Source organism: Chiloscyllium plagiosum, unplaced genomic scaffold, assembly GCF_037043375.1.
Source record: "Chiloscyllium plagiosum isolate Xiang-an unplaced genomic scaffold, Cpla_swu_hap1 HiC_scaffold_4, whole genome shotgun sequence".
In the NCBI taxonomy this organism is placed as follows: domain Eukaryota; kingdom Metazoa; phylum Chordata; class Chondrichthyes; order Orectolobiformes; family Hemiscylliidae; genus Chiloscyllium; species Chiloscyllium plagiosum.
In genome coordinates this window covers 58877732-58903518 of record NW_028270142.1, presented here as the reverse complement: position 1 = coordinate 58903518, position 25787 = coordinate 58877732, and the positions used below count along the sequence as shown (strand labels likewise).

Sequence of the window (25787 nt, the reverse complement as noted above, 5' to 3'; positions counted from 1 at the left end):
CAGCACAGACTGGGGTTTCCTTTCAGGACCATGTGAACATCCTGACTCCTTTGGAACTGCCTGGGAAACTGAAGATAACGATGGGCAATTCTCCTGTGCCTGGAACCCTCTGAAAAAGCTGCTTACAGTTGGAGAATGTAGACTCACTTAAGATTAATGGTTATCCAGGGAATGGTAGAGGATTAAAAAATTCCTAAAGCCGCTGGGTAATTATTAAAATGACAACTCCCGCCAAATATGACTCACCATTGACCCCTTTGACTACATCCTCCCTAATTTCACCACCACTTCTTCCAGGGGTATTTAAAGATGTGCAATAAACATTGTCTTTGTCAGCGATACCCACATTCTGCGACCAAGTTAAAAAAAAAGATTTTCGCACATTTTAATTCTTGTTGGTGCTTCACCTCTTGAACCAAAACCACTGCAGCAAATCACACAAACAAGTTTAACCACTGACTCATTTTTAAAAAAGAAACCCTTCAGGCAAAAGAATAAAGTGTTGATTCAAATAAAAAGAGATAATGTGAAGGACAATGTCGCAGGATGTGGATAAGGGTTCAATTTTTTTTAGTTCTCCCTAAATATTTTTGAGCATCATTCCAAATTCAAAATATATTTTTAAAGTAGCAAAAAGCAATACATTTTATAAATCTAGTGAAGATATACAAAACAATAGAAAATCAGCACCAATCTGAATGAATACTCGCATGGCCTCAGCATTGACTTCCAATCTTGAGATGATTCCAGAGCGGTCTCCTGGCCTTGAGTGCCTTGATGTGAAGGCTGGCACAGTCTGGAGTCAAGGCCTGCTGCAAGTTAGAGGCTAGGTGTGAACTGGATTGGAAGGACTGTTATTCTGAATTTTTTATTTCTTTATTTTTCTAATTAATTCATAAGATCTGTAATGATGGATATTTTATTTCTTTATTTCTCTACCTTTTTCTCCCTAAGAATTTATACTTAAGAATCTGTATCTGGGTATCTTTGTACCTAAAATAGGACCGTAATTGGTGACTTGTACATTTTTAACTGGACTCACACGAGTACTTGACAATAAAACTAATTCTAATTCTACTTCTAGTAGACAATACTATCAGAAAAAGGCCAGATCATAGGAACTGGGACACAAGTGTGTACCAGAGCTGCCCTTTCTTCAATCTAGCATTGTACTTAATAAAGATTGTTGCTGTTCACTGACATGGAGGGAGACTATGCACTATCAATAACCCAGACATGTTCATATAGTAAGATGGCAGTGGTTTGCAAGCTCTTTGTTAGGAGTCCCAGTTGCTGCTTTTGAAATCAGCCAAACATCAAAGCAGCCAGTCAGCAAGGATTCTCGGGGAACTCCCAGCAGCAGTAAACAGAATTTAGCATCAGTCAGTACTGTGTGCAGGAAGAAACTCTACAATTAATTTGCCATACAGTGAGGATGTGGGGAAAGCCTGCAGCAGGAAACACATCCACAGCTCCAACTTGAGACTACAGAAAGTAGAAAACTAGAGAATCAGCCAGCTATCCAGCGAGTACTCAGCGAGCAACCGCGATGCATAGAGCTGGGCCAAAAAGGCAAACACAGTAGGTCTGACAGCACAGATGGAGAGTGGTCACATATCAACATCATTGCATCAGGTCCACATAGCAGATGGGAGGGACCCTATTGATAGGAGATTTGCCCAGTCAATCGAATAAGGACCAGGAGTGACAGTAAGAGAGGTCATTTCAGAACAGTCTAACCTGGATAAAAAGTTAAAATCAGACTACAACAAGTGTTTGTAAGTGTCCAAGGGTTTGAGGATCAAGATTAAATTTACTTGGGGGGATGTGACAGAACCACTGCAGAATTTCTGATAACCTGATTTCTGAAACCCACCAGATGAATTCTAGTTTGCTGATATCTTGGTTAACAGTGAAAACATTATTTTTATTCTGGATACAGGAACCATGGTATGTATATTCTTGCAAGACCTCAGAGTCTCACAATCCAGCATAAGTTCAAATAAACAGTAAGGCATTAGACTTTGATTGAATACAACTGCTTCAATACAGAAAGATTTATTATCAGTCTACAGGGAAGTGAGGATTGAAAAATGACAGGAAATATCAATATGTCATGTACAGAGACAGCCATGATTCTTGAAAATTTGGCAAGAGAAAGATGCTTTGATGATGAATAAAGACTCTTCATTGAAATATTCAAAACCCACAGTCCAATAGGAACGTATCTTTAAGGAGAATACATTTCTGCAATCAACAAATGAGGAACTTACATCTGTAAAACAAACCTTTGAGAAATGGAGCAATTTAGTTTAAGTCTGCAGCAAAGTATCCTTGAAAACCAAGCCTTCATTTATCAATGGTACAACCTCCAGACTGATCATGATCTTTTGAAGAAGTAATTGGAAAAAGGGAAAGAAAATATATACTTTCAAGATATATACCCTCAAAATATATGCTCTTAAATAAGACCAGTCCAAACTCTCAGATTAGATAAAGAAATGCTGGGTGATGACAGACCTGCTATTGTCCAGCGTTCCATCAGGTTGACAGATCAGAGTATTACAGAAGAGCTTCTTAGGAGTCCTATTCCCAAAGAAGGAAACCTAGAAGGTCCACTTTTATCAGATCATGATTAAGGAATCTCTGAGGATGCAATCTCTTGGTCAACAGTGAACACAGTGATGGTGTGACCTCAATTTTCCATGTCCTAGGAACTTGGTCCTTCAGTTGAAGTGTGTGGGAAGTAGAATTGTTCTTTACTTGTACAGCAGTGAAGTTCCCCAGGGGAGCTTCTTATTCTCAGGCAGCTGTTGCTATTTTCGACTCTGCTCCCTCACCATTGAACAATGTAGGAGAAAAAAAAAAATTAATCCCGGGTTTATAACCTTTCTCTTTTATCATTTTTTTGATAGTCCAAGTTTTGAAGATTTGCCTCTGGGATGGTTCTTCTTTGAATTTTCTACTTTTTTGCTGAGATCATTGTCAATGCCAAGGCTCAGCTAAAGTCAAAGGCTGGAAACTGAATCTGCTGAATCTGCAAAGAGTGCAGACATTCTTCAAAAAGGATCAAGAATATTGTTGAAGATGGGGGGCATCTCTTTGAGAGGGCAAGTGGGGCTAAGAGAAAAATATTATTGGTTAAATGTTAATAGTTCAATGGAAATTGTTAACAATTATAGTCATAGAGTCATAGAGATGTACAGCATGGAAACAGACCCTTTGGTACAACCTGTCCATGCCGACCAGCTATCCCAACCCAATCTAGTCCCACCTGCCAGCACCTGGCCCATTTCCCTCCAAACCCTTCCTATTCATATACCCATCCAAATGCCTTTTAAATGTTGCAATTGTACCAGCCTCCACCACTTCCTCTGGCGCTCATTCCATACATGCACCACCCTCTGTGTGAAAACGTTGCCCCTTAGGTCTCTTTTATATCTTTCCCCTCTCACCATAAACCTATGCCCTCCAGTTCTGGACTCCCTGACCCCAGGGAAAAGACTTTGCCTATTTACCCTATCCATGCCCCTCATAATTTTGTAAACTTCTATAAGGTCACCCCTCAGCCTCCGATGCTCCAGGGAAAACAGCCCCAGCCTCTCCCTATAGCTCAAATCCTCCAACCCTGGCAACATCCTTGTAAATCTTTTCCGAACCCTTTCAAGTTTCACAACATCATTCTGATAGGAAAGAGACCAGAATTGCACACAATATTCCAACAGTGGCCTAACCAATGTCCTGTATAGCCGCAACATGACCTCCCAACTCCTGTACTCAATACTCTGACTAATAAAAGAAAGCATACCAAACGCCACCTTCTCTATCCTATCTACCTACGACCCCACTTTCAAGGAGCTATATACCTGCACTCCAAGATCTCTTTGTTCAGCAACACTCCCTAGAACCTTACCATTAAGTATATAAGTTCTGCTAGATTTGCTTTCCCAAAATGCAGCACCTCGCATTTATCTGAATTAAACTCCATCTGCCCATTGGCCCATCATATCAAGATCCTGTTGTAATCTGAGGTAACCCTCTTTGCTGTCCACTACACCTCCAATTTTGGTGTCATCTGCAAACTTACTAACTGTAACTCATGCTCGCATCCAAATCATTTATGTAAATGGCAAAAGGTAGAGGACCCAGCAACGATCCTTGTGGCACTCCACTGATCACAGGCCTCCAGTCTGAAAAACAACCCTCCACCACCACCCTCTGTCTTCTACCTTTGAGCCAGCTCTGTATTCAAATGGCTAGTTCTCCTTGTATTCTATGAGATCTAACCTTGATAATCAGTCTCCCATGGGGAACCTTATCGAATGCCTTACTGAAGTCCACTTAGATCACATCCACCGCTCTGCCCTCATCAATCCTCTTTGTTATTTCTTCAAAAAACGCAATCAAGTTTGTGAGACATGATTTCCCACGCACAAAGCCATGTTGATCTCCCTAATCAGACCTTGCCTTTCCAAATACATGTACATCCTGTCGCTCAGGATTCCCTCCAACAACTTGCCCACCATCGAGGTCAGGCTCACTGGTCTATAGTTCACTGGTTTTCCTTACCACCCTTCTCAAACAATGGCACCACGTTTGCCAACCTCCAGTCTTCCGGCACCTCACCTGTGACTATCGATGATACAAATATCTCAGCAAGAGGCCCAGCAATCACTTCTCTATCTTCCCACAGAGTTCTCGGGTACACCTGATCAGGTCCTGGGAATTTATCGGTTGAGGGAAAGATTTGGAAGAGGTGAGGTGTAATGGGTTAATACATACTATGACTGTGTAGACTGTGTCATCAGTGAGATCAAATCACATGGAACTGAGACCAGAGAGTACAGGGTTTCAGAAATGCCCTTTCCTGTATGTAGTGTTACACATATTAAAGATTGTTGAGTTTTACTGTCACGGGAGTGAACTACCTTCCATCACTAACCCAAACCATGTAGTAGACCTCCAATACATGGAGTATCTCCTACTTTATTCCAGTTTATAGGGATTGCAGTATTCAACATAGTTTGACTCTAAATGGTCAGTTCATTATACTGTGCTACATTGAATGGGAACAGGACACCATCCCACATTTCGTAGGCTGGTAGGTACCCATGCCACACAATGGGGTGCAGATCCAACGAGAATCTCTCTGCTTCATGTCCCCCTTCCCCAACCCACCATAACATCATTGTCCATTCAATTTAATCAAATACCCACTTCAGCACCACTGACAACTGTAATCAGAAAATGTTTATGTTCTATGCCTCTCTTTAATTGCTACTTTTAAAATAAAGACTAGTGTTTTTGCAGCACCTTTTGAGATCCTGGGGTCCTTCACACAATGAATTGCTTTGAAATAGTTTGCAGGTAGAAATGTCAGCTGTTCAGCAAGAACGATGAGTCAGGACTTTCTGATTGGCTGCATATTCCATGCTCTGGAGCTGAAACTGGTCAAAGGCAGAGAATGGAGATGGGGAACAGAGTTCAAGCTACACTGTATGCTCTGGATGTACCTCTCCCAGAGTCACTGAGAAATAATCGAGGCTTTGAAACTAATGCAGCATTTTTTTCTTGTGCTTTCATCAGAAAATAAAGTCTTTTTTCCAGCCTTCACTCCCACAAGCTCACTTTCAATTTACAAGATCAGCTCAAAATAACAGAAATGGTTGCATCAGTATTTAGAGGGAGGTACTGCATGGTGTTAATGTTGCGAGACTAAGGGGCATGAACAAGGAGAGCTAGTGCTCTGAGGCCATAGGTTCCAAACCCACCATTAAATCCAGAATTTGGAATTAAAAACTGGTCCCCATTAAAAGCCAGGCCATTCTTAGTTGGCCAACATGTGACTCCAGATCCACAGTAATGCTTTAACATTTATCTGTCTTCTGCGATGGCCTTAGGACAAAACTCTGTTTGGCTGCAGTTGACGATAACCTGCAAATGCTGGCTTTCTTGGTGAAGCCGATATCTCATTCAAGAAAGTAACAAGTTAAAATATGCAAACATGAGCACACAGACATATTGACCATAGTTTCAGTCACTATTACTGAAACCATGCTTTCAGCTCTAGATTTATTACTTACATTTTTCAATTAATTGATGCAGCTGAATCCCCCAGAGGATTAATCAGGGCCTCTAACAGTCTAAAGAAATTAATACAATGCCATTGTGCACTCCTGACACCAACTCCTATTTCTTATGTTTTTATTGATGGCCATGTGGTTGACAAAGTGTCTTTTATCATGTAATTTAATGCCACACTATGGGTTTGGGCTCACGATAGACTGTTCCAGGAGAAGGTGACATAAAGGACTATCTTCAGGCTTAGACTTAAAAGTAATGCTATTTATTATACATTAATACAAAATGCTGCTATACATTGTAATCTGACTCTGACTTACAGTTACAGGAGGTAAAGACTAATGCATTTTCTTCATGTGTTCAACTCAGTATACTCTCTGTATTTCTTCCAGACAGCAGAGACCTTTGGGGAATTCAGGTCAAGTATTCTTGAAGTGTGTTCTAACTCTGCACACTCTATGGTATTTATAATCAGTGATGTGCAGTTCTATAACTTCATCTCAAGGTTGCTTTGGGTCTTATTGTCCATATTCAACAATTTGAGAGCCTGAATCAGGATCTCACAATTTCACACTGGAGGCACAGTTGTTTAGTTGCACAGGGATTGAATTAGGTGCATTGTATCACAAACTGGAAAAAATCTCTCAAGCACGACTAACTGGTATTTCAGATTCCTCAAATATTTTGCACTGACTTAACAAGCTTTTGCTAATCTGACCAGGAACTAGACTTCCTCTGTCACACCTTACTCTGCTCTGTGTTGTTTTGGCAAGAGAACTACAGGTTTTCTTAGCTTTCTTTATATTTCCTCAACTCACCCTCTGTCACTCCACATTTCACTTCAGCTCTGATGAAGAGTCATCTGGACTCAAAATGTTAGCTTGCTCTCTCTCTTCATGGATACCACCTGACCCATTGTGGTCTCCAGCATTTGTTGTTTTTAGTACAGATTCCAGTATCTGAAGTAATTTGTTCCTACATCCTGTAAACATATGCTACATCACCTTACTATGGTGTGGAGCCTTGTATTGCATTTAATACTCGGACCCAGGGCTTATATCAAATCAGCGTTGCCTCTTGAATTCAACATCCTGTAATTCTAGAAATAAACCTTGAATTCCAATAGCCATCTTTTTTTATAAAATGCTGACTTATGTGTAATTTGAACTTGCTGCCTATGTATTTAACCACTTGGTGGCACCACTGACCTATAAAATTTATCAGCAGTCTGCTATAATGAACAACACCCAGTTTGAAGATATTTCAAAACACTTCAGATGTCAATCCCAGTCAGTTCTGGTGGGTCACCAGGGCAACGTCTGGCTTGTGCTGATTTAGCTGATCTCAGGAAGGGTTGTGCTGATGGAGCAGAGGAAAGAGCTGATGTTATTCTTGCCGTGAAGTAATCCTGGCCCAAAGCCTTGTACACTGGGAGTGCTTGCCCCACCCCTCTGTCTCTTTGGGATTTTCCCAGTATAAAATGGAACAGATAGGGCCCCATGAAAAAATCCCAGTTCCTAGCCAATGAAGCAGTGTGTTGAGGACTGATAAAGACTCACATGCTCAGATAAGGTGGGACTTGCACTAAATGTACCACACATTTGAGTAATCCATCAACCAGAGTTGTATGAAGAATATCCATGTGTGAGGCTCTAAAAAAAACCCTACGATACAATAATCCACAGGATACGTAATTGATATTCCTCCCATTGCATTTAATTCATATTTAGGAGCAACATTTTACACAGTATATTTTTCAAATAGCAGCACCATGTAGTGCAATGCACTGACTTGACACAAGAGCTTCCAAAAACAAACTTCCATTCTTTGTGGATCCCTCAACACAGCTTGAATTCTCCAGTAGCAATCTTGACAGACCTCTTCAAACATTTGTTTTTGCACAGGGTGTTGCTGGGAAGTGCCAGCTGATAAAGAGGGGAACTGAGCAGCTGGGCAAAAAAGCTGCGTCTCTCCTTCACTAGAATGCGGGATCAAGGAGGAAACACAAGGTATTCCACCCGAAGAAGCTCAATGTCAAGTAAGGAAGAGAAAAAGAAAATGAAATGAGGGAGGAAAAGATTGGGTTAGCAGGGAGAAAATAAAAGAAATAAGATGAAAGAAAAGCTTTGAATATTCCTGAAAGGTTGAGACTCCCTACTTATAATTGTTTAGTTTCATTGATGAAAGTTGAATGGCAATAATGACCATCCATCATATTGTATTTATGGCTGAAATGAGAAATAGTAATGTTCTGGGACATGTCTGTTTGGCACCTACCACATAATGATTAATAGTGCAATGCTCTAATATTTATTTCAATGGTGAGACAGACAAGGTGGTACTAGAAGGCCACTTCTGGCTAGTTGCATTTCACCACACATCTTGCCCTCCCTTCAAGTCACTGTGCCATTTATGCTTATTAAGAAGTGAATACCACGAGCCTCATCAGCTACTTTTCTGATTAAATCTAAGTGAATGACATTGTTTAGACATACAGTAAAACTGTTTCTAAAAACTTATCTAGATACCACTAAAGGTGACAAGTAGCCATTACTACTTCTTGTATGAACATGTTCAGTGACTCTTTAACAGGTGATTCATCCAACACAATTGTCACAGGTTCCACGTAAAGTTAGTTCTTCTATAATGCAATGGTTGTGTCCTTGTGCAACTCCATGTTATTAGAAAAATCGCACTTTAGAAACAGCACTTAAAGTGTTGGCGATGTAATCACGTTACAGCCAACACATTTTAAAAGTTCACACTTTAGAAACAGCGTCCTCAATTCGTCAATCGTGTTACAGTGAATTTGTGTTAATGAAATAGCAGAACAACCTGTACAAAGTGATCATCCCCACTCTCTCATCAAACATTAGCGACAGATCATTGCCCCTTGAAACCCCAATTGACATTGCAACTTCCTGTTCATTCAGCCAGCTATGTCCCACTTCATAATTCATCTTCAAATGCAACTATGCCATCCCCAATTGTTTCTCTGAATTCCATTTTTGTTCAGCACAGGTACATCTCCCGCATTTTACCCATCTGCCAAACACTGGAATAATTTATAAATCAGTTATTAGATAAAACAAGTTCTTCTCAATCATGAGTATTTTTAAAATAACATTCCTTCCGACAATTCAAGCCTCTAAAACAGTCCTAATCTTGCTGCATCTTGGTCATGCCCGCTATCTTTTTGTCTCCGATGCATAAATTGCGAGTTAGTTATCCAACACAAAACTTCATCTACATAGACTTCAGCAGCCGCTTTGTGAGCAACGGAATAAGGCCTGGTACTTTTTGCTAAAAAAAATTAGAACATGTCCCTACATACTGGCACATCTTACCCCTTCACAGTGCCCATCTGTTAATGCAAAATTTGTCTTGCCGTGACGGGCAGCAGTGTTCTGTGGAAAGAATGGTGTATTGCTGTTCCATCACTGTTGCTGGGTGAAAATCCTGGAAATAACCCCACCCCTCACCCTGGCATTGTGGGTCTGCCTACAGCACATGACTGCAGCTGTTCAAGAAGGCAGCTCACTACCACCGCCTCAAGAGCAATGAGAAATGGACAACACAGCCTGGCCCAACCACCAATGCCCATATCTTGTGAATGGATTAAAAGAACATAACTGAGCTGCATTTCTGGTCCTGAGTTCTAAATACCCTCCTCTCTGCAGAGTAAAGAAAAATAAATGCATTTTGACAGAGATTTCTCTTCTTCCTTAGGCTCTTTCATCAAGTCATACAGCATGGAAATAGACTCTCCCTTCAACCAGTTCACGCTGACCATGGTTCAAAACCAGTCTGGTCCCACATGTCTGCGCTTGGCCCATATCACTCCAAACCTTTCCTATTCATGAACTTATCCAGATGTCTTTTAATCATTGTAACTGTAACTGCATCCACCAATCCTCTGGCAGTTCACTCCACACATGCCCCACTCTTTGTAAAAGATTGCCAGTCATGATTTTTAAAAAAAAAATCTTTCTCCTCTCAGTTTAAAAGTATGCCCCCTAGTTTTGAACTCCCCCACCACAGGAAAAGACCCTTGTCATTCACCTTATCTATACCCCTTATGATTTTATAAACCTCAAAAAATAAAATTCACCTCTCAACCTTCTATGCTCCAGTGAAAAATGTCCTTGCCCTTCCAGTTTATTTTTATGTATCAAACCCTCTATTCCTGGCTACATCCTGGTCAATCTTTTCTGAACCCTCTCCAATTTAACAACATCCTTCCTATAATTGAGTGATTAGAACTGCACACAGTACTCCAGAAGAGGCCTCAGCAATGTACAACCTCAACATAACATCCCAACTCCTATACTCTTCATTAATTTCTTTCCCTGGCCCTGTTCAGCCCCACACTGCCTCAGATCTTGATGCCCCTTGTATAATGCATTGGTGGGGTGTCCACCAGGTGCAACAAAAACAATGAAAGGGGCATTTCCAAACTGGAGTTATTTGGTCTGGAAAAAACAGGTTCACCATTGGCTCCAGATTGTTCTAGATAGACCAGTGCTGCCAAGTTTACCATCATATGTTACAGATAGAGGTGCTGCACTAACCCTTCACATTAATAAAATATTTGGAAAAATTGAGACAAAAACAGTATTTTCATGTGTGATAGAAAATTTATTGCCTTTAGTATTTAACAAATATGTAAACAAAGTTTATGAAAGAAAAATTCTTGTAGTCAAATTATAGAAAAAGGTGCACCATTAAGTAAATACTCTTAAAGTGAGCAATAATTAAGCTCGCGGGCTCTTAACTCTGATCGATAAAAAGAATTGTACAGTTAACTGAATGAGATGTTGTCCTCACAGAGGGGACATTCCATTCAAAACACTGCCACTGTAAATTGAAAGATAAGACAGACAACTAAATTCTGTAAGGGAGAATGCAGGAAAATACTGATGCATTATGTATAGACAATTGCATTGTAGTTTGCAAACGGTGAATGGAGGAGTTAAATGTGCTGTTCCTCCACATACAGGTTCAGTAACAAAATTCCTGAACAACAGTTAATGTTGATGGTTTGAAATAAATAATACCAGTGCGTACAAATATTTAAATGTGTACAGTGGTAAGATTTATTATAAAGTCTAGCAATAGCCTCACCCAGTTTCTGAAGAGATCCTATGATAAACTTCAACCTTTACGCCAAGAGGAAGAGTTACAAAAATTTAATTTTGTTTTTGTAAATTTAGCAGTCCCATTCAAATAGAAAAAAAGCATAAAAATAACCATATTCATCTTCATAAGCCAAATAGATGCATACATCTGCTGGAAAATCTTTATGCTCCATCTCACCATTTCTGAAATGAGACATGAACTGAAATTTATGTGGGGCATTTGCAGAAAGTTGGTGGCATTGTTTCAGCATTTTATAGGCCCCATCCAATACCTGCCTCCCAAATATTAGCATAGTGTATAACATGCCAGCTTTTTACTGCTCCTTATCCCCTTTGATTGTGGACATGTTATCACACTGGTACAGTAAGCAGTTGATGCTACTGTCCACTCACATACTCTGCTCACTGACACCTCAGACAAGCTTCTGTCCCAGTGACCTGACTGCTGCTCTTAGCAATCGAGGAGACAGGCAGAGAGAGAGAGAGAGAGAGAGCGAGCGCGCGCTCTTGGACATCTCACCCCAGTTGATAGGCTCGTAAGCAGAGAACCCTCTCCATACTTCCAAATTCTCACAACTGTGCTGTCGCACAAACTAAAACAAACACTGATTTCTCTGGGTGCAGCTAGTCACTGGTTCCTGATTGTGTAACATACCATCCATGCTAGTTGCCTGTACAGCTGTGACCTCTGTTCAGCACATTCTGCTCATGGTTGTACATAAATCATTTATAGTACATATAATCTTGCCATTCTTGTGATCCCTTCAAGATTTTGCAGATGTGAATTACTCTTCCAACGAAGGAAGTGTTTGTTTTTTGGGTGGTCAACATAATGTAATCAGTGAGGCTGCACAGTTTTGGGAGCAGGGACTGGTGAGGCACTGTCACTCAGTTTGCTCACTTCCATCTTCCAGTTTGGAAGCTTCTTAGCAGAAAGATGCCGGCGGGCGTGTTTAGTCAGGTGATCACTCCTCATAAAGCGACGCTCACACATCGGACACACAAACTTCTTCTCGCCTGTGTGGGTCCTGCGATGCCGCGATAACTCATCAGAGCGAGCAAACCTCCTGTCACAGTCTTCCCAATTACAACTGAAGGGTTTTTCACCTGGAATGGGACACAGCAATAAATCCATTATGATTTTTCTTTGAAAGAAACACAGATATGCATGGTTTGTGTTAGCCAAGTGAGGACTTATTCAAAAATGCATTCAAGGTATTTATGTCCCAACTGAATCAAAATGTCACTTTCACCCTTCAAATACAGATGGCAGTGAGACTGTGTATGATCAACTCAGGTCTAGTTAGGAGCAACCCATAATTGTCAGATTTCAAGATGAATTAGTCGATGTAACCAAAAAAAAATTAATACACTCATTCCAAATGCACTGACAAAAGTGCAAAAACAGCAGCTAACATATCCCATTCCCCCCAGCTATGAAGCACAAACCTTCCCCAGTGTAACTGGTATGTGAATTAGAAAAACAATAAGCTGAATGCTTTTATGCATTTTTCGGTGCCCACATTGTACTAGCAGAGTCTTGGAAACTCAATAAACCCGAATTGAACTTTCAAGGTAAGAAAACCTAACTACAAGGAGTCCCAACACACAAATACTGTACCTGTATGAGTCCTCATGTGTGCCTTCAGATGAGAGCTTTTAAAGTAGGTTTTTCCACAGCCTGGGTGATCACAGATGTGACTCCGGTGTCGAGAAACATCAACCTGAGCAACAATCGTCTGGACAGGTGGCATGATGCCAGGGGCTGGTGCAATAGGAGAAAGCTTGGTGCCATTCAGGCTACTGACTGGTGGCTTTGTATACTTGACAGCAGGCCGTGGCACCACAAACATTAGGGCACCTTTGGAAATTGGCGCTCCCATGAAGACAACAGATGGGCTTACAGTTGGGTGCTTTGTGGCAGGAATGTTTGTACTGACAGGAAGCATTTGGCAGATGATGGGCATTGATGGCATACTGGAAGAAACTGATGATGACACCAACATTGAAGCTTGCCGATTCTGAGTGATGACAGGAGTCTGGGTACTTGAAAATAGAGCTTGCCCCAACAATGGAGTGCAATTTACAGTCCGTGGTAAATGTTGGCTTTCATTTTTCTTCACTGTTGGCCCTCTGTTGGTTTCAAGTACTGGTTGCGTTGAAGCATTTAGTTCATGTGACACACAATTGTTCAATCCATTGCCATTACTTTCCAATCTTTTCTCTTCAACTGTGCCCACTGGGGGTGAGCTGTATTTTGATTTTTGATCAGCAGAGCTGTGGGTCACCCTAACTGGGCAAGGATGATTAGTGCAAGCTAAAACATCGGCAGTGTGACGTATCACACTCGTAGCTTGGGACCGTGGTTTTGTAGATACAGCTACGGTTTTTGCACGGTGAGAGAACATTGGCATTGCTGCTTCAGTGACCCTGCTGGTTTGTCTGGATAAAGGGAGCTCCACTTTAGACAATACAGTAGAAGGGACTGGCATTGCAGGATGAACTATTTGAGATGCTTCAAAGTTAGGTGGACTGTATGGTGGGGTTAGACACTAGAATACGAAAAGAGAAATGTTAGGATGCATTCATTCTCCAAAACAAATTGAAAACTTGCTATGAAGGATAAAATTAATATTTAAAAACAGAACATGAGCTTTCAGTGCAGCACAGTAGGAATTCTACATGGCTAGCATGCCTCCTTTCAGACAAGTTATTAACAAGCAGCTGGCCCATTTGTACAGGTGGACATTAAAGATTCACAGTGCTATTCAAGGAAGAGCTGTTGACATGTCCTGGTCTCCCATCTAATATGCATGTCACACCAATATAACAAAAACACATTAATTGGATAATTTTAGTGGGAACTTGCTATGCCTAATATTTTTGTTTCCCTACACAGTGATTGTACCCAAGAGCATATCATTGTTTGTGAAACTTCATCAAAATTCTCTTTCATCAATTGTCAGTCTCTCAGGCCCTTGCATTGTCTTTGTCCTTTGTCAAGGGGCATGCTGACCATTGGTGGGTTACAGTTCTGCAGAAGCAAGCTGCCTTCTGAGACCTTTGTCAAGTAGCAACTTCCTCCTACTGGCTGAAATGGTTTTACTGAACCGCAAAAACCCCATAGTCAGGCCTGATCCTGTAGTACCCACTTTCAGAGTTCAGTACACATTCTGGTTGATTACCTACTGCCCCTGCATTGGGACATAGAGGACAATTTTTAACCCAAACCTGCCACAGTCTTGGTCAAGATCAGGCAAAGTACCACAGATGAAGCTTTCCTGGGTCCTCTCTAAGTTTGAATGCTTACTCCATTACATACTGTACCTACTCAGTGAGGCATTGGGGGAAGGTCTCCAGTTAAAAGTTGCCTTCATTGTCTAATCTTTAACACTTTTGGTAGATACTCACAAACAGAGGAAATGTGTGGAAATCTCTAGAACTGGACAGTAAATTATCTTCAGCTTCCTCAGAGACATCGGACGCTGGTGTCAGTGGTCTCAGCTCAGTATAACATTTGGAATCGTACTTCCAGTTGCAGCTCATGGACATCAGAGCTTCAACAGCTTCAATGTCACCTTGTTGTGTTCTTCTGTCACAGGAGCGCTCATTGACCTCAAAATGTGTTGGACCCGTCTCCATTATTTCCACCTGTTGAGAAAAACAAAAGAATTCAAGAAACTTGGTTAGTTATAAATGATAGTCTGACCTATCAAACTATGTTCTTCCTCTCCTCAACACCAGTAATGCAAGCAAGTTACTAAAAAATGTCAAGATTTTACTGATTTGCCAAGTGTTAGTATTGTGGCTCCTCCTCTCAACCCATCAGAAAATCTTAGTGCAGCTTTCCTCTCTATCACCAGGTTCATTTCTATGCTTGGCTCGAGTGATTTTTTTTTGTAATGTATTTTTTTTTTAAAAGTGTTAATCATTTCCCATCAACAATTTCAAACATGTGACAAATTTCATTTCTTCTTCCTTATTATTGAAATGGAATAAAATAGTGTCCTGATCCAACCTGATGCAAGTATCAAATCTCATACATTATGCATTATCATTCACCTCTGTCTTGACCTCATTCCTATTGAATTTCCTCTGGATTTAAATTGCTCCTCACTCAAGTGCTACCTGTATATTTCCACCTCATCCAATGTTCTGCTTCCCTTTATTTGGCCATACGGAGTTTGATTCCCATCACCCCTTTCTCTATCCTCAATCAGTTCCAGCGTACTGAACTTAAAGTCTCTGTTTACATATTCATGCAATTCATGTGAAATGCGTCCTTCGTCGTCTTGTCCGAGCGTGCTTATGCCTTTTCTGGGCCTTTTTCTGGTCATGGTCTCCTCATTCTACTGCCACTCAAAGTCTTCTCGTTATTCATGTCAAGACTCCCTGCCTCTGCAACTTTCTGAACTCACCTTAATAAACTTGCCAAAGAAAAAGTCTACTTGAATATGCTCTTGGCCATTTCTTAATCCTTCTCTTGTTGATTTGTGTGTTTTGCCTCTGTTCTCTAAATACTCCTGTATTTATACAATTATTCCATTGGAAAACTAACACTTGTCAGTGAAATACATAAAGGATCTTCTTGTCTGTTACCCAGAGTTCAAACTGCATCCAGTACCATCAGGATCATTGTCAAAGCTCAGTTCACTTGTAGGTCACCCTGATAATAATCTTTCCTGCCACAACATCCTAGTTGCCTAACGCAGAACGTGATTAATACTGAATAAAAACAGACATGCAGTCAAAGAGTTTCATCTTGTACTCATTACGACAATGCATATTCACTTCCAGTGCCAATGTGATACCCAGGTACATAGGCCATACAAGCCAAATTGCTGATCATATTGTTAACCAGGATATGCCCTAGCTTGTTCACAATTGGCAGAGTACAGACAGTCATGAAGCCAACTGACTGTTTGTACTCTGCCATTTGTGAACAAGCTAGGACATATCCTGGTTAAGACTCTGATCGTAATATCCAATGTTGAGTGCAAATCTGCAATTAAACAGCACTTGCTAATAATTACAGCACAGATGCCCGAAGAGCATGTTTGTGTGCTGTAGCGTTCTACATTCTATGTACACTGACAATCAATTTAAGATGATCAGACAGACTTGCAATGTGGTTCATTTACACTTAAGAGTAATATATATTGACATACAAGGACTTCTCCTCTGCAGGGAGAAAAACAATAACCTGTAGAAGCATTTTCTCATTTTTTGGATTAGTCAGAAAGGTGGCAGCAATAGTTCCCTGGTGAATTCTCCATGGCAACACCTCAACTAAAACAAAAATCTTCAACAGCATATTTTTTTCCCCCGCAAACAAGAATCCAATTTATTAATTTATTATTGGGCGACTTTCATAGTTCAAATAGACATGGTCAACATGCAAAGTTTTTGAATTCTGGAAAGATGTAAAAGCGTGCAATTGCCATAATACTATTTCAAATCAAAATGATTTTTCAGCTCAATGACTTTGCGCAAAATGAGTAGAGACCAAGTACTTTCAAGTAATCTGGCCTTAGAAGAAGATGAGGAATAATGAGACCAAAGTGTGCAGAAGTAATCAAGTCCTCATTTTAAGATCGCACACTGTCATTTTTGGATAGTTTAAATTATTTATGTGTTGATACTGAAATTTGCAGCAACTTGGGATAAACATTCAGTTGGAGCTTAGCAGTTTTTCCTGTTGCACACGTGGAGGATTGAGAATAGAGGGCAGCAGGATTTTCCTCAGGATCACTGACAGCAGGATGTGATTACATTATGACAAATTTTGTGGACATAAATCAGACAAAAGATTGACAAAATGTGACATCAGAACAACAGGGAATACATGCAGATGCAAGAATATACAGTAACCATGTTAATGATATATTAGATAATAGCTGGAGTGCCTGATTTCCAGTATAAGCCACTGAATACATTTCATTTTGAAATTCAATTCAAACAAAACAGTGTGCAAACTGGCAAATCCACAAATATGGAACTTACTTGAAAAGTTACACTCCCTTATTTCTATTAGCACTCAAAACACAAACTAAAATTAAAGTGTTTTGCTTAAAAGTAACTCAATGACAATTTTGAGTTTGATATTCTAGGTACTGTGCACATTCCATGGAGAAGCCAAAAAAACAATTTTTAAAGTTTAAAAACAATTCAAGTTATTCATAGCTTCATCTTTAAATTTCAAGATGATGGGATTGCTTTCTCTAAACTTAGAAGCCTTGCTCAGTTGAAAGCTGGTGAGCAGTAATCGATACATAACATTAGTTGGGTGCCCATGCAGGGCTCAGCTTGCCCCAATTCACCAATGACTATTCTCCTAGCAGTGCCCCTGACTAAGCTGCTCCTACTCTGCAGATTTGGCACATTTCTGGGATGGCTCCCTCTGAGGCTTAACATGAAAAGAAAAACAAGTCCAATTCTTCATTTCAATTAGTATGTTGCTGACTCATGAAATTCCTCTTTAAACTAAAAGTCCCTGAAGCAAGAATCCTATGGCAGGAAGTGACTAGTTTAATTTTTGAAGGTAGTACTGGGGGCAGCTCCTGACAAGCCCAAACAACACACAAAGTAATGAATAGTCTGATGTCAGCAAAACCCCTGAAATCTCAAGTTTAGTGAAAGGATACAGGTAAACTAAGCTACAGGCTTAAACAAAATATTTTACAGGAAAAAAAATCCCAGTTCCCCTTCCTTTTCACCTCACAGTCTGCCCATACCAATTAGAAAGTCCCAGAAAGCAATTTAGCAATGATTCAAATGCCAATAACCCTGTTCCCAGCTCAGTGCAGGGGGGCACCCATCTGCTATTTTAAAACAAAAATCACAACTGAGATAAGAGAAAAATGATGAGGTTAAAAGCCACAAGTAGGAAGAACACCACTGCTTGTGTAGTTACAAGTGCGGTTAGGCTTTCCTATTATTGGGTTGTTTAGCAACAGTTCACAATCATTCTATTGCATAACCAGGAAAGGGAAAAATATTCTTTAAAAAAATACTTCTCGACCCAAACACAAACAACTCAATGAGCAACAACAACTTCCCACAACATTGGAACAATTGGAAGTATGCAATTCACAACAATTCTTGTAACAACTACACACTTTCAGTCAATAAATAAGGAGTTGAACCATAGAAGATTGAACAACATGGGAGGAGTAAATGCTGCAGAAGGTTATACAGAGCGTAGAGAAAGAGAACTGAAAATGAACAGACGTATTTTTACGTCGATATGCTGGGAAACCAAAAGCCAAGTAGATTGAAGAAAGGAGGAGTGGGATGATGGACATTTTTTAAATGGGTAACATTTATGGATAACAGTAGCTTACAGGTAACGTCACTAGATTAAGAATCCAAAGGATAGGCCCTGGGCATGAGGATGAGGATGAGAACTGGTGGAATTTGTGTTCACTAAGATCAAGAATTGAAAGCTGGTTACAGTAATGGTAACCATGACAACAATCATCAATTGTATAAATCTAACTCATTAACGTCATTTAGGGAAGGAAATCTGTCATCCTTACCCGGTCAGGCCTACCCGTGAGTACAGACACATAGCAACATGGTTGACCCTAACTGCCCTCCAAATAGCCTCAGAAACCATTCAGGTCAAGGAATGATCAAGGATGTGCACCAAATGCTATCCCTGACAATGGCACCCATGACACTTGAAAAGGGGAGAATAAAATACAGTGCACAGAGAGAAAGGATAGTATGAGTTTCTGACCAGTTGGTAGTTTATGAATGAGCAAGGTACATATTGAGGAAAATTACTTTAGAGGTCAGGGAAAGTATGGATATGGGTTTCAAGAACAGGAGGATTGAGGCAAGAGCAGTTTGAAGATGTAGAAATAAGGGATGTGAATAATATGTGGGGTTTGAAGATCAGCTCTAGATTAAATATGATATGAATGCTCTCCATGCTCTGGTTGAGAATAGCTGAGGAAGAGAATAAGTCAGTGACAAGGAGCCTGTGTCTATGACAATGGCTTAAAGCAATGATTTCAGTCCTCCCTTTGACCAGCTGGAGGAAACTGTGACTCATGCAGGAGCCAATATCAGACAAAAACTCAGCACAGAGGTGATACAAGGCTGAAATAAATGACAAGAAAGTTGTCATTGGGATGCATTATAGAAACTGAATGTTATCTGTGAATGATGTCAGAGGACAGGATTGGAGGAGGAGGAGGAGCAGGGCCAAGGATAGATTCTTAGGTGAGTCTAGGAGTGATAGGGATCATACAGAAATAAAATCATTATTTTGAGTAGATAGGAATAATACCACATGACAGCAGCTTAATGGAATCTGGCCAACTGTGTCAAATACACAGAGATCAATCAGTACAGGGAGGAATAAATCACCACACAGTCTGTGACAGAATAAGAAGTTTTCATTACATATTTAAATTACTAAACATGTAAAACAGTTTTAAATCATCACATTTCAATGAAAACCTGATGGGTTCTTGTTTGGATGTCTAGTTCCTGTGACCCTAAATAATTCATAAATCTTTCCTATACAGTATATTAAATAATCAACTTAACTAAAGAAAAGTACAACACTCATAATCTGAAATGAAAACAATAAGTTCTGGAGAAACTCAGCAGGTCTGATAGCATCTGTAGAGAGCAGAACAGTTAACGTTTTGGATCCAGTATGACCACTCTCCCATATGCCAAGTTTGCCCAGCATCTTTTGCTTTTAGGAGCAAATAATGTCTGTCACACACAAATTGGCTATTGCTTAGTTTAGAACATAATAAGCATCTACTGGAGTTTCACTCCCATAGCCTCTTGTATACTGGGCGACCTTAAATGTTACCTCTGCACATAAAGTCAGGGTGATTTTGATTGGCGTTCAGGGTATTTCTCAGACATTACCAGAGGTGTGTGACATAGTTAGATTCCTCGCAGAAAAATGCAATCGTGGGTCTGATGAGAAACGTGCCCCCCGCCCCCCGACACACCCCACACACTGTCCTTTCGCTCGCTGCACTGAGGTGCAACCCCGCCTAGCAGTGAGTGGATTGGAGCAGATTCTCCCCATGTGAAGGCTGCATGCTGAGCCGCTGCGCGAACTTGAACCAGTCACCGCAGCGACCTTTCCCCCAGTTTCCAAACAAGCTCCAGCGCATACACACACACACACTCTCTCTCTCCCCCACCCCAGCAAACAGGCAGAGGCTGCAGAAAACAGACACTCACTCACATTGGAGCAAATGAACAAAAAGCAGAAACCAAGACAAAAAAAAGAGACAAGTCGATAAACAAAACAGGAACAGTAAACTTCCACCTTTCTACTTCTAATGGCATTCTGTAGCGAAAACAAAAAACATGCTCAATCAACATTGAGGGTTCGGGGGGGGGGGGGGGGGGTGGAGCGGAGAGAAAGGAGGGATGAAATCTCTTAGTGATATTTCACAGACAGAAGAATACTCCCCCTCAGAGGAGCAATTACTGACAATAAATTCGGTTCTGTGTTAAGAAATGTAATATTGGCTCACCAAACTCAGATTATACAATATTTCCCTTAGCCAGTCACATAATAGGAATTTACTGTATTGGTTTAATTAATTCTGGGAAAGAGGAGGGGGTAAGTGGAAAGGCTTCAAGAAGAAATACAGACATTATTTTCAAAGTAAACAACGAAATCTACTGATGTACAGACGCTCATGTACATATCATGGTCTAAGGAGAGGGAGGAACACTTTATTCTGTGAACTGCTGTCAAAACGTAACACAATAAAACTAACAACTACTCACTCTTGGCTTTCAGCAACGAAACGCATAAATTGAGTGCAGATACACAAAGGAAACGGAGCCCCGCTACACTGTAGCCACCCTGCAGTTATTGCTGCCAATTCACTCCAGCCCAGTCCCGCCCCTTGCTTCATTCAGGTGGGGAGTCCACCGTGGGCGGTGCCGAGACCGAGCACCGACCAGTCAGGCACAAAGGTGTGCGCGACGCCGGCGAATGGGCGGCCGGGGGCTGCGTGATCAGCGGCTGGTGGCTGGCATGATGGAGTTCTGGCTGCAGCGTGGAGCCCCCGCCCAGGGAGCCCGCGCTCTGTCAGCAGGCGACACCGATTCCCCTGCAACATCCTGCCTTTTCCACAGTCACGCACTCATACTAACCGCACTCTGCATGACTCATCAGTCACGATGGAGCCGTGAAAGCAACAAACAATATATATTTCAAAAACTCAATTCTGGAGTCCAGTGGCCATTTAGAAGTCCAAGAATACCTGATCAAAATTTAACGTTATTTGCTACTATTATGTTCTCTTAAATGTTTTAATTCGATTCGGGAGAGTGAGACAACAAAATGTGAAGCTTGCTAACAGACTAACATTTAAAAACGTAGGCATTGCTTTGCTGGGATTGGAAGTGGTCACGTAGGACGCTTCACAGTTTGGTATTGTATGGCCAAAACATCAATTGTTAATCATGGTTTGCACAAGCAGTGTTTATTTAATTCGGATGTCGACAATCACAATTAAGTGTTACAGGAGTAGGCATAGAAAGGTAAAAAACAAATTGGGCAGGAATCAGTTTTATCGAAAAGAAACTGATTTGCATAGTGGGTTACCCACTGCAGTACTTGCTATACATAACACTAAAAAGACTAAAGAAAGACTTGGGATTAGGGTTTTCCCACAGAGTTGCTAATATATGGAAATACCTCCAGTTTAAGTAATTAATATAATTAAAAATCTAGGTCATTCAAAAAGTGATTCAAAGTTAGCAACTGTAGATTTAGATGATTATAAAACTGAGCGAGACACACTCAATTTAACTAGTCTCCAAATATAAATGTCAATTTATGTTGACATTGTCTCAATGAGCACAATACTGTCTAATTTTTTTTTCAATGATCTAAGACATTGAGCTTTGTGCTTCTAGCAAACTAAAACAAAAAAAAAACTGGATTCTGGAGATCTGAAGCACAAAAAAACCAAAATTGCTGGAAAAATTCAGCAGGTTTGGCAGCATCTGTGGAGAGAAAACAGAGTTAATGTTTCGAGTCCTGTGACCCTTCTGGAGAGTCATTGGACTATACTTTCTGTCGAGACTGAAGGTAGTTACGGCAGTGGCATGCTGTTCTTGCAGGACGTGGGAGATCAGGGAGATTTCCAGCATCCCTGGTGGATACAGCTGTGAGAAGTGCACCCAGCTGCAGTTCCTGACAGACCACATTAGTGAACTGGAGCTGGATGCACTCAGGATCATCCGGGATGCAGAGAACATCATTGATAAGAGCTATAGTGAATTGGTCACTCCTAAGATACAGGCTGCAGGTAGCTGGGTGACACCAGAAGAAGTAAGGGTGCAGTGCAGATAGTGCAGGGTTCCCCTCTAGCCATTCCCTTCAATAACAGGTATATCACTTTGCATACTGTTAAGGAGGAATAACCTTTCAGGGCCTAGCAGCAGCAGTCAGGTCACTGGCTCTGGGACCGACTCTGAGACTCAAAGGGAAAGGGTGCAGTCAGACTGAGCAATACTGATAGGAGACTTAAATGTGAGGGGGACAGACAGGAGATTCTGTGACCACAGCAGAGACACTGGAATGTGTGTTGCCTCCTGAGTGCCAGGGTCAAGGATGTCTCTGAGTTGCTGCAGAATATTCTGAAGGGAGAGGGTGAACAACCAGACATCATTGTGCATATCGGTACAAATGACATAGGTAGACAAAGGGATGGGGTGCTGCAAAATGCATATAGGGAGTTAGATTAAAAAGTTAAAATGCAGGACCTCAAGGGTAGTGATCTCCGGGTTACTCCCAGTTCCACTCACCAATGAGGATATAAATAGAAAGATAGGCCAGATGAATGTGTGGCTGAGGAACTAGTGTAGAGGGCAGAGGTTTCAGTTCTTGGATCATTGGAATCTCTTCTGAGGTAGAGGTAACCTGTATAAGAGGGATGGAATGCAATTGACTCGGAGGGAGATCAATATCCTTGTGGGGATTTGCTGATGTTATCTGGTAGGATTTAAACCAGTTTTGTCAGGGCGGTGGTACTCTGAATAAGAGAGGAGCCATCGAGAAGTCAGGTGAAAACACATTTGCCATTGAGAGCAAGTTTACTATTGAGGGGCACAGTAAAAGGAGGGAAAGACTTCTGGTTAAAAATGCATTTATTTCAAGGCACAAGGCCTGATTGGTAAGGCAAATGAGCTCAGAGCATGGATTGGCTCTGGGGACTGGGATATTATAGCCATAACAGAAACATGGCTGAGAGAAGGGCAGGTCTGGCAGCTCAATGTGCCAGGATATTGAAGATGCAGTTGTGTTAGAAGTACAAGTAAGAGAGGAGGGTGACTTGCCCTTTTGATAAGGAAGGACATAACAACAGTGCTTAGAGAGGATATTCTTAAGGGATCATCAAATAAGGCCACATAGTTAGAACTTAGAAACAAGAAGGGGATGGTCACTCTGCTGGGACTGTATTATAGATAGAGTAGCATTGGTTGCAGATTTTAATTTCTGCTGTATTGACTGGGCCACCCAGAGTGTAAAAGGCTGGGATGGGGTGGAATTTGTCAAATGTGTCTAAGAAAGTTTCTTAAATCAATATGTAGAGTGCCCTACTCAGGAGGGGCAGAAAAAGTGCAGATGCTGGAATCCAAAGTAAACAAGCAGGAGGCTGGCAAAATACAGCAAGCCAGGCAGCATCAGGAGGTGATGAATTCAACAAGAAGGGTTACACCCGAAATGTTGACTTCTCCACCTCCTGATGCTGCCCTGGCTGGCTGTGTTCCATTTAGGAGGGTGCAACACTGGATCTTCTCTTAGGAAACAAGGTTGAGCAAGTGACTGAAGTGTCAGTCAAAAAGCACTTGGGTCCAGTGACCATAACTCTCTTGCTTTTAACATAGTTATGGAAAAAGATAGGACTGGTCCAAAGGTTAAGGTGCTAAACTGGAGCAGGGCCAATTTTGGGACCATTAGGCTGGTTGTAGCAGAGGGCGATTGGGTGAGTCTGTTTGAAGGAAAAGGGATGACTCGCAAATAGGAGGCTTTTAAAAGTGTGATAGCAAGGATCCAGGGACAGTCCCTGTTAGGGCGAAGGAAAAGGTTGGCAGTTTTAGGGATCGCTGGCTGATGAGGGATACTGAGGCTCTGGTCAGGAAAAAGAAGGTAGTATGCATTAGGTTTAAGCAATCGGACTTAAGCGAATCCCTAGATGATTATGAAAAGTGGAGGAACAGACAAGAGGGAAATCAGAAGAGCAAAAAGAGGGTCTGAGATGGATTTGGCAGGTAGGGTTAAAGACAATTCCAAGAGGTTCTATAGCTGTATTAAGTCCAAAAAGGTGGCTCGGGAGAGAATAGGTCCCCTTAAAGATCTATGTGTGAAGCCACAGCAGATGTGGGAGATTTTTAATGAATATTTCTCCTCAGTGTTTACTGAAGAGAGAATCATGGATGCTAAAGAAATAAGGGAAGCAAGTGGAGATGTTTTGGATCACATATATATTACCAGCAAGAAGGTGTTTGCAGCCTTAAAGCACATTAAAGGTGAATAAATCCCGTGGGCTTGATCAAGTCTATCTGCAGACATTGTGGGAGGTGAGGGAGGAAATTGCAGAGGCCCTTGCAGAGATTTTTGCTTCATCTGTATCCACTGGTGAAGTTCCAGAAGACTGGAGAGTGGATAATGTTGTCCTATTGTTTATGAAACGTAGCAAAGGCAAGCCAGAGAACTACAGGCCAGTGAGTCTGACACCAGTGGTAGGCAAGTTGTTGGAGAAGGTACTGAGGGACAAGATTAACCAACATTTGGATTGTTGGGGTCTAATTAGGGATAGTCAGCATTCATTTGTGCGTGGGAAGTCATGTCTGGCAAATCTTTTAGAGTTTTTCGAAGAAGTAACTAAGAGGATAGATGAGGGTAGGGCAGTGAATTTTGTCTATATGGACTTCAGTAAGGCCTTTGACAACGTCTTGCACAGCTGCCTAGTCTTGAAGGTTAGATCGCATGTGATCCAGGGAGAGCTAGCTAATTGGATTCAAAATTGGCTCAATGGTAGGAAGCAGAGGGTGATGGTTGAAGGTTGTTTCTTGGACTGGAGGCCTGTAACTAGTGATGTGCCACAAGGGTCAGTGTTGAGATCTTTGTTTTTTTTTAATTTACATAAATGCTCTGGATATGAATGTACAAGGCATGATTAGTAACTTGGCTGAAACTTTATTGCTGGAACAGCACAGCAGGTCAGGCAGCATCTAGGGAACAGAAGATTCGACGTTTCGGGCACATGCCCTTCTTCAGGAATGAGCAGAGAGTGTTCAGCAGGAGAAGATAAAAGGTAGGGAGGAGGGACTTGGAGGAGGGGCGTTGGAAATGTGATAGGTGGAAAGAGGTCAAGGTGAGGGTGATAGGTCGGAGTAGGGTGGAGGCGGAGAGGTCAAGAAGAAGACTGCAGGTCAGGAAGGCGGTGCCGGGCTGGAGGGATTCGGCTGAGACAAGGTGGGGGGAGGGGGGATGAAGAAACTGGTGAAGTCCAAGTTCATCCCCTGTGGTTGGAGGGTTCCCAGTCGGAAGATAAGACG

The 25787-nt window shown here is 41.3% G+C and overlaps 1 protein-coding gene across 1 annotated transcript; it reads right to left on the bottom strand.

The window, feature by feature from the left end:
* Positions 1-10698: 10698 nt before the first annotated feature.
* LOC122549162 (Krueppel-like factor 10) lies at positions 10699-21260 on the bottom strand. Its single transcript, XM_043688522.2, has 4 exons — positions 20997-21260; positions 14631-14870; positions 12841-13771; positions 10699-12326 (listed from the first exon to the last, which is right to left on the bottom strand). The coding sequence occupies exons 2-4, from the start codon at positions 14859-14861 to the stop codon at positions 12058-12060; spliced, it is 1431 nt and encodes a 476-aa protein (XP_043544457.1). The 5' UTR covers positions 14862-14870; positions 20997-21260; the 3' UTR covers positions 10699-12057.
* Positions 21261-25787: the final 4527 nt, after the last annotated feature.

What these genes read in the sequence shown, in the direction of transcription:
- LOC122549162 (XM_043688522.2), bottom strand. Translation starts at nt 14,861, where the DNA reads ATGGAGACGGGTCCAACACATTTTGAGGTCAATGAGCGCTCCTGTGAC. An exon ending in TCCACACATTTCCTCTGTTT is followed by an intron (nt 13,772 to 14,630) that starts GTGAGTATCTAC and finishes TTCGTATTCTAG; the next exon opens with TGTCTAACCCCACCATACAG. An exon ending in ACACATGAGGACTCATACAG is followed by an intron (nt 12,327 to 12,840) that starts GTACAGTATTTG and finishes GTCCCATTCCAG; the next exon opens with GTGAAAAACCCTTCAGTTGT.